Source organism: Belonocnema kinseyi, chromosome 3 (genome assembly GCF_010883055.1).
Source record: "Belonocnema kinseyi isolate 2016_QV_RU_SX_M_011 chromosome 3, B_treatae_v1, whole genome shotgun sequence".
Taxonomy (NCBI): domain Eukaryota; kingdom Metazoa; phylum Arthropoda; class Insecta; order Hymenoptera; family Cynipidae; genus Belonocnema; species Belonocnema kinseyi.
The window spans coordinates 52628714-52638493 of NC_046659.1; the positions used below are offsets into that span (position 1 = coordinate 52628714).

A 9780-nucleotide genomic window follows, 5' to 3' on the forward strand; every position below is an offset into this window, starting at 1 on the left:
TAACGAAACGTTTTTATAATTTAAAACTACTGGCCCACAAGTTAAAATACAAACATGTCATCTACTGCTCACCCTAATTAAAAATCACCCTGAAGATAAATGCAACGGACAAGAAAAGTAAACCTTAAAATTAAACAATTTACCATAAAAAACATTTTATTTTAAATTAATTAAAACTAGCTGGAAAGAATTAAAGTTATTGCACAAAATAATGATTTATTACGAACATCACAAATGAATGATAATGACAAATAATATGTAACAGCATTGGTATGAAATAATACTTGAGATGATTTTCACTCTGCCGCCTTTTAAACCATTTTTTACAATACTTAAGTATATTTGTGTAACATATGTAGAGAACGAAGACTATTTCAGTAAACACGGGCACGCAAACGGTTCAATACATAATTGATCATTCTTACAAAATAAAATACTGAAAAAAAACTAGAAGAACTGAATAAAAATTAGATGAATCGTATTCTCATCGCAGTAATTTTATTTTTCTGACAAAAACAAAAATAAAAATGGAAAGACTTGCTTAAAGTATTCAAATATAAAAATATATTTTTTTGTTTAGTTATATAAAAATATTTGTTGACACATATTTCCTATAATCTAATCTGAAATAATTCTAAAATCTAATTAACAGCATCTTTAGGCTTGCGAGATGTGGACGAGCTTCAATATCAAAAAAGACTTTTCTTTCTTTTCCATCTTGTATTAAGCTATTCCATAGAGAACTTGTCTGAAAAAAATGTCTATTATCGTTTGCAAATTACTTTTTCTTTTGTTTAATCTATCTTTTTTTGACAATATGCATGAAAAATATTTTGAAACTAAATTACCTCGTCCTCGAACTTCCGAAATTCTCCATATAATATTAAACTGTGCTTAGCCAGTGTCATGATTGAATATAGCCTTTGGGAATCAACGAATCGCTGACCATCTTTTGGCCTGTGACACAATGCACAAATCACATCGCGTTCTTGATTCTTGAACTTGTGAATTGTATCTACCTCAATAGACACTAAGTTTCTTTTAGCTTCTAATATTAGTTCCATTCTGCAAATAAAAAATTTTATATATATATATATATGCATATAAATATATATAAAGAGGGGGAGATAGATAAATAGATATAGAGAAGTATATTCAATTGACACATTAAAAATAATAAAAGCACGAACTTAATTAGAACTATTTTCAATATAAAAAAAACTCTTACTGGTCCTCGATTGCAGTTCTTATTCGAACACTCGAACTCTTGGAAGCCGTTATGATGCCAATCTTTAGTGGCTTTGCAGAATTTTTTAATTTAGCATGGACTATAATACACTGTATTACACTAGCCATGAACTGAACCTCATTATCTCGAAAATTATGTAAAGTTTCGACATTAAAGATTCTATACGAACGCAGCGGAAATGGCTGTCTATATGCCACTGCATTAGTTACTTTGCCCATATAGAAGAATTTGTTAGGAAAATATGATATTTTCTTGTTCATTCTGTATTGAATGTTCAGTTGAAATAGAGGACAGTCTACTGACTCTGCCAGTTTTAATCTCAATCTTGAATATAGAGATTTATCAAATCCATGACTTTCTAAGATCTGCACACAAAAAAGTATTTTATTATAGTTAGGGGTCATTTTAAAAAGACATCATTTACACTATTACTGATATACAAGATATAATCTTACAGGCAATGCTAAGTACTTCGTTGATTGCTTGCAGACATCGCCAACTAAAACTAAGGTTTGAACACCAAATGTAAGAGGTTTCAAAATATCAGTTTCTAAGGCTTGCGTTGCATTTTCAACGATGAGAACTGGAATTGGGCTTTCTTCTCTGTTGCAAAATAAATAAAATATAGGATTATTAGTCACATAATAACCTATCGATTCTTTTCTTACCTCGATGAGGTTTTAAAAATACAAAGTTTCCATATTCATACATTCTCAATCCTTTGCTAGAAGAAGGGTGCAAGTAAAATAATTGTTCTATAATCAGTTCCACATTTTCGAGTCTATTAATTTTTAAATGCTCAATTCGGAAGGCTACTTTAAATTGTTCATTTTTCAAAGATTTTAAGGGATTTCAGGGGATTCGGCGATTTAATAGACTTCATGGAATTTTGATGGATTTAAAGATATTTCAAATAATTTAAAAGTATTTCAACGGGTTTACATCAGCAGGGATCGCAGTGGTTCAGTAGTTCAATTATGCGTTAAGAAGGAGAGTTTCTGCGAAAAAGGGGATCAGAAGGGAATAACACTTATTATTTAAAATTATTTATAGCGCATGGATATCTCGTAAATCTCAGAAAAGTATTTTTTAACTAAGCATGGTATCTTTTCATATACAACTTTTCATAGCAACTTTTCTACAAAGTATAGTCATTTTTATGTTGGAATAATAAAAAATTGAATATTCGTAAATCAATATTCATAAGAATATGAAGATAAGAATTTTGTCAAATATGCTGCAGCCACATAAAAATCTAATCTATTTTAATTATAGTTCTTTAAGGTTTTTATTTCCAAAATTTTGCTTCTAGAAACTACAGTATGCACTAAAATTGAATTTTTACGACTTTCTTGATGTTTTCAGGTTTTCTGGAGACATTTTTGAACGATTCCAACTTCAAGAAGTCAACGTTTGATAAAATATTTTTGATTTAAAACTACAGAAATGATTTATCTTTCAGGTTTGGTTTCTCGATTAAATCTTAGACATTTCTTCGCTGAAGTAAATAAATCATGTAGGAAGTACTTGAAATCGATATCATAAGAGAATCTCCTTAAAATCATCTTTTTTTAATGTCTTAAATTTCTGTTTGTGATTCTTGAAAAATGAATCGAAATATTGAGAAAAAGAATCGAAAAAGGTTCAAAACTTCGCTATTTTAGGTGTTTTAGGGGATTTTTGAAAGTTCAGGGGGAACTCTTTATGATTTGGTCACTTTTCATAACTGCAGGTCGGTTCCACAAACTCTCTTTTCGAACCGGCGACAAAAGAGCCACCAAAAGGCGCATAACGTCATTGCTCTAATCATTTTGCGTCATTTTTCTACTCACTAGGCTAGGGAGTAGATAGTATACTTTCTACTCACACCGATCGAAAAGCCAGTTTGTGGGCCCGCACAACAGACGTGAAAATATAGGCCGAAATCATGGGAGTGTTGTCAAAAATAGTATTTCAACATATTTCATAGGACTTCAAATACTTCACGGGGTCTCAAATATTTGAAGGGTAAATAGTTCACAGAATTCACGGAATTTCAAGGTTCTCAAAGTATTTCAACGGTTTTAAGGGGATTTCAATTTTGTCAATTAAAATTAACATGAGAATTACAGGATTACAGGGAAGGGATTGTATGGCAACTGTTCAGCAGATTTCAAGAGTGGGACGAACCGAAAGTCCCTTCGTATTTTGTTTCAGTCTGTAAGGTAAAAAAAACACCTCCGAATCTTTTCAGTCTCTGAGCTCCAAGCCAAATACAATGCACTCGCGATAATTCGCCAATTTTTGGGGTATTTTTGGTAGATATCAGAAAGTAAGTTCGGGAGAGTTTAGCTGATGGGTATAATTTCCATGCGGTTACAGAATTTCGATCCATACATTAAAGAATTTAGATTAAAAAATGCTAACAAAACGCATCTGCAGTCTCGCCTTTGATTAGCAAAATGTGAGTTTCAAATAGGGCGGTTATCGAGAGTGTACCGTAGACTTTCATGTTTCCCAAATATTATCACATTATTCATTGCTGAAGGGGCATTAAATATGGGCGGCATGTGCGGCTAGGCCATCTCAATCTGCCTTGGAGAACCTATTGGCTGGGGATCTAATTTGGCACGACCCTGGGAAGGAAAGTATCACTGATAGGATTGGAGAGAGGGTGGCACCGCAAATATGTCCCGCCTTTCATGAAACTTTAAAATGGAGATCAGCATATCTTTTTTCAAGCTGAGGAATCGCGTACGTGAACACCAAAAAATGTAAGTAATATAATTGAAATACCTGAATGACAAATCCATTCTAAGCGAATGACACATGTCCAAGGTACAAACAATGACATTTGCACCTGAAAGAAGTGTATGCTCAGCTACTTCAAGCAAATTGGCATATTCCTCAGGATATATATCGTTGATCTAAGTGTAAAAAAACATGGACTTAAATATTTTAAATATTTTTTTATAGAATTATTTACGAATTATTAAAATGTTTGTCATACATTTCTACCGCTCCGTTTGATATCTAAATATGTGGTCAAAAGAGTACGTCTTAGAACAGCGTTTTTATTGTTTTTGTTTTCTATCTCCTCTTTCATTGCATTTATTTGGTCATAAAGCTGCTTTAACTGTACATGAAAAATTCAATAAATTTATTAAAGTTTCTACATTTTAAATTTTGATCAAATTACACCTAAAATCGAGAAAGGTCACGTGCCTGTTGTCCAAGTGACGTCGATGAATCTTTCAGACGCAAATCATTCAGGTTCACTTCGATATGTTTTTTGGCTAGTTCTTGTAAAGAAAAGTCTTTCGCACGTGAACTCATTTGATCAACAAGTCCAACACGAACCATTTTAAGTGCCTTAGACTCTGAAAAATAAAGAATGGTTGCTTTATATTTATAACTTAGGAAATGATATACTTTTAACTATAAATTGTGTACATCTTACTCTTCAAATGTTTTCTCTTGTCATAGACTCGATGCAATATTTCATCGATTTCCGAATTGGATACACCGCTCACAAGAATTTTCATAGTGTGATTTTTATCTTGACTGTAATTTTGCCCGTTGAGTATTTCTATTATCGTATCTACTATCACTTTCGTTTTTCCAGTTCCTGCAACAAACGTTTTTCCAAATTGTAAATTATAACTGTCTTTTTAACATGGAATTTATTTGGGAAATTCTTACCTGGGAATCCTTCGATCAATGCAACTTTAGGTTCCCGCCTTATAGCCACATCAGCAATTTTTCTAACAGCACTTAACTGCTCGTAGTTTAAATTCTCCTGAATATTAATAGTTGTCGATCAACGTTCAAAATAAGAATATAACATAAATGTCCGAAATTCGATGTTATGAATTCAAAGGTGTAAATGAGTTTTCTGTTGTTTCAAACCTTATGGATTATAATGTGGAACTCTAAATATTAGGCGCTTAATCTTGAAAATTAAATATTAAAAATTAAATTAATTCAAATTCAAAACATTAATACTGCAGTCACATAAATTTAAAGCTTTTAAAAATTAAACAATCTCCAAGTGAATAACATTTAAAATTGTCATTTTTTAAAACTGTAAAAATTACACTTACTTCAAGTTATTAGAAGGAAAAAAATCAACTGTCATCCTTCAAAGTGCTTTATTATTATAGATAGAAAACTAAATTTTAGAACTATTAGGTTTTCCATTTTGAATAATTTACAAAATTTTTAAGGGTTCTGATTTTAATTAAGAAAATTTCAACTATTTATGTTTTAACGCTAAATTATACAATTTTGAAAAATTGAAATTCGAAACCAACCAATCTCGTACGTTAACATCTAAATGCTTTCAATTTAAACCACATTTTGAAATGTGAAATAAATAAAAAGCGATCTGTCGCTATAAAAGTGACTCACTGGCAGAACTGAAATAATTGGAAGCATTCAAAATGATAGTTTTACCACTTTTAAACGTTTTAAATTAAGAAATTCAAGACATATTTTTTCCCAATTTTTACCTCTCTCCACCTGCATGTAATTACGATGTAAGAAAATGATTTGAGCCCCCGGCCCTCCGTCTATGTTACGTATAATTTTGTCAGATATTAAAACAACCGGGGCGAATCGCTACATTCTTTCATAAACCATGGCTAAGATGTGATGTAGAAACTACCTAAATTGTCTCAAATTTTTAATATCTGTTAATATCAGTTATTTATGATCTCAAGAAAGAAGCTTCCACAGATCACTGCAAAAAGAAAACTTTTTAATGAATACTATAGGTAATTGGTGGTTGTAGCGATTCACCCTGCCCCTCTCTGAATCTGAAATATTGAAAATTTTACTAATTGAATTAGTGACTTAATGATTCCCTGGTAAAATAGTCATTTTTTAGGTTTTCACTATTGAATTAGTGGACTTTTACTGGAAAAATAGTGAAATATAGATAGAAGTTGTGATCGCATGATTATGCGATCACGGCTGAGCAGCGGCAGCGCAGAGTGCGCCCTTCGTATTCATATGGTTTCATCGTGTCGCAATTGCGTTTGGTTACCTTCACAGAAAAAACGTAAGATAAAGTTTACGTCGATCCGAGGTGAAAGATTCACCGCAACAAAAATAACCTTGCCGGATAAACTTTACATTAATCGAAGGTAATTTCCGATTTTTAACCTTGCCAGGATAATCTTTAGCCTTATACACGGAAACTTTGGATATTAATATTTCTTTTATCGCATATCCATAATTCAAATAGAGTATATGCATTTAGGGATAATCGAGGTTCGGTTAGAAAAAGTCGAATAGTGACTATGAAAATTCAGACTAATATCTTTGATTAGAATAAATCGTACAAATTTTAGACTCTTACATACAAAAAATACAATATTTCTAAGTCGCTGTTTTAAATTTTGTAATCGATTCGAATAACGAAAATTAGTATAGTGCTTTGAAAGAAATGAAACCGAATGTTGATCATTTCGTTACGAACGCCTTGCAATCTTTTTAAACCACTACACGAAAAACGGGGTTCACGTGATGTTTTATTTCACGCTGGCGCATGGCAAAAAGAAAGATGGAGAGAAGTGTACGAACGCACACTATTGCATGGACTTCATACACTTCTTAATATATATGTGTATACGCTCGGATGGTCGCTCGCTACAGTAGGTTTGTTTACGAAGATTTAACTAATATCTATACGCATATATAAGCCTATCTTATATCTATAAATGTCACGCATTTCGCTGAAACTCTTGATTCTTTCGGTCTTTATATACTAAACGAGAGAAACGTATCACTACAATTTGAAAAACTTATAGTGCTAGGTCAAAAATTTCAGGTGCTCCAGTCTAATGAACTATTTATCACACACACACACACACACACACACACACACACACACACACACACACACACACACACACACACACACACTGAAAATACATTGAGAGATTTCGGAATCTTTAAAATGCTGTGAAATTGTTGAATGAAAAAGTACAATTTCTGATTTGCCATTTTTTTAATCATAAAAAAATTAATTTTTTTGACAACCCACACACGAGAGAAACAAGAAATTAAAACACGAAAGTTCTGATGAGAATTTTCCCACGCGGCAGGCGGATTTAATTTTATTTTTTTACTCTTTATTATTACGTTTTTCACGATTAAAATAAAAACTACGGACCCTATTCAAAAGCGATTCTTAAGAAATTTATGCATCTTTTTCAAATGCACATTTCTGTCTTCTCGTCTTTTTCCGTATTTCGCATGTGCTTGAAGTTTCGAATCACCATTAGGATAAATTGTTCGTCTTTTTGAATACTGTATATATCTTTACAGAGAATGTTTGAATCTTGAAAAAAAGTTGTCTCAAAAATGTTTCCAATGCGCTCACTTTTTGATTTTTTATCCAAAATGGCTGGCTAAAGAAACTCACCTTTAGTTTAAGACACTCAAAAATATACCAAAGGTCAAGCAGCTGTAAACTCTTTCGAAAGTTATCGTGCTAACAAACTAAACACCTACAGACTAACAGACAGAATAATTAAAAAAATATATTTTTATGTATTAAGCGACAGTTCTGAAGTTACACGTTTTTTTATTTTATAAATGTAAAAGTAATTATTAGCTCATTTAAAAAAGAATCACGGTAATTTATACTAATAATCGGTATATTCTTTATGTATTTAATATGTTGAAAGATATCAATACAAATATTAAAAAATATTATGCTTAGAATTATCTCAAGGCCTCTACTCAAATTCTGTAAAAAAAATTCCCTGACAATTCTAGGATGTTGCCAGGTATCTATAAATTTTCCCAAGGTATAATTTTCCTGAATAATGAGCTACTCAAGTATTAAATATCACATTCTTTAAAGCAATTCTGACCCTACGTTCCTTAAAAAGTATTACATATTACTTAAAAAACTTCCGTTATCCATTTGTAAATGGTTAAATGATAGTTAACTAAGTTTATTAAAAGTGATAAAAAATAGGAATAAATGAAGCGTGGTCCAGAAAAAGCTTTTTTCGAAAATGTCTGCCCTACAAACTTTTCCGTTTAGTGTCAAAATGTCTCCTGAGCATTGTCATTATTTATAAAAAAATTTTTAGGGATCTCTCAAGTCAATTTTTGCAGAAAATTCCTTTTTTAATTTCAACTATTAATTTATAATTTTACTTGAGTACATATGCAATTTATCCTTTTTCTATTCTAATGTAAAAAAACCATTAACAGCGGAAACTAAAATAACATGAGCAATTTTTTGCAAACCATGGGCTTAAGAGATACCTAATTTTTTTTTTAAATTCTGCAAATATACCGTGGACATTTTACACGAAAAGGAACAATTTTTAGGCATCGAGCCATTTTAGAAGAAAAAAATAAGGATATTTTCTAGACCACTATAATATGAATGGAACAATTACGCGAGTTAATTATGAAGAAACTTTTTCTCCGTCCTTATAAATATATGACTGTGTAGGAACAATAAAATTTTTATATATAAAGTCAAATAATGTTACTTAATTTATGAAAGTAATTGTATAGAAGGGCAGCAAATTCCCTAATGGTACAAGCTTTTAGGAAAGTTATAATTGCCACGAAAAAAAATCCAACTCTCAACAAAAAATGCCTTTAATATATTGAACTCTAACCTACTTGAGTCTACGAGAAAAATGAGATTCCTCATTTTTTGTTATAAATTTCTTTTTCCTTTTTTAATAGTTACTTAAAATTCGGAGCATATTTAACATATTCATATTTTTAGTCAAATATATTCAGGAAGAAATTCTGTTCGAACCTCCTGAAAAATGTGCAATTATATCAGACAACAATTTTGAACATTTCCCTTCAAAATTAAGATGAAAAAATAATTATTTTTTATTTAAAGTAATTAAAATAAAATAATAAATATAGCAACGTGAACCTCCATATTCTGAATTTTCAACGTAATTTTAAGTTTTCAATATTTTACTTACTCTTAGAGCAGATGTAGAACTATCATTTACTGAATTTTATCTTCCCAATAATCTATATTTGAAGCTTTGTTAACTTGTCATTTGTGTTAACTTATCATTGAGTAGTCGCTGGACGGAAAACCGGGAAATGTCTGAGAGTTTTTTTAAACCGGAAAAAGCCGAGAAATGAGTATGATAGTGAATTTATTTATTTACAAGGAATTTCATAAACTTTTAGAAGAACCGTCTATCAAATCACTTGGAATATCACAATATCATTTCGCATAATTTATTTCAATTAAAAATCAATTCGATTTCAACTTTTTTTTAACGTTAAGTTAAGTTGTGAACTGTTTTCATTTATACATTATTTACTTCACAGCGCTAATTAAAAAATCTTTTACTTGATAATTTCTCGATTTTATGTCGTCATTTTTAAACGTAAATTTATAATTTAAAGGATTTAAAAATAAAAAAATAAAAATTAATTAAGGCCATGCGACACAGTGGGATTCCTACATTACCAACCTCTTTTTTCCATTGAAAAAAATTTTTTTGTGAACCATAGAACTTTTTTGGTAAATGAAATATCGAACT

The 9780-nt window shown here is 30.8% G+C and overlaps 1 protein-coding gene across 1 annotated transcript in view; it reads right to left on the reverse strand.

Moving 5' to 3' along the window:
• Positions 1-260: 260 nt before the first annotated feature.
• LOC117170189 overlaps positions 261-9780 on the reverse strand; it is a 105288-nt gene continuing 95768 nt past the window's right edge. The window contains exons 9-17 of the mRNA XM_033356779.1: positions 4931-5027; positions 4689-4856; positions 4454-4608; positions 4239-4364; positions 4025-4155; positions 1705-1852; positions 1229-1614; positions 849-1065; positions 261-748 (exon numbers count right to left, since the gene is read on the reverse strand). Coding sequence (XP_033212670.1) covers positions 635-748; positions 849-1065; positions 1229-1614; positions 1705-1852; positions 4025-4155; positions 4239-4364; positions 4454-4608; positions 4689-4856; positions 4931-5027 — 1542 coding nt within the window. The 3' untranslated portion in view covers positions 261-634. The remainder of the gene's footprint in view (positions 749-848; positions 1066-1228; positions 1615-1704; positions 1853-4024; positions 4156-4238; positions 4365-4453; positions 4609-4688; positions 4857-4930; positions 5028-9780) is intronic.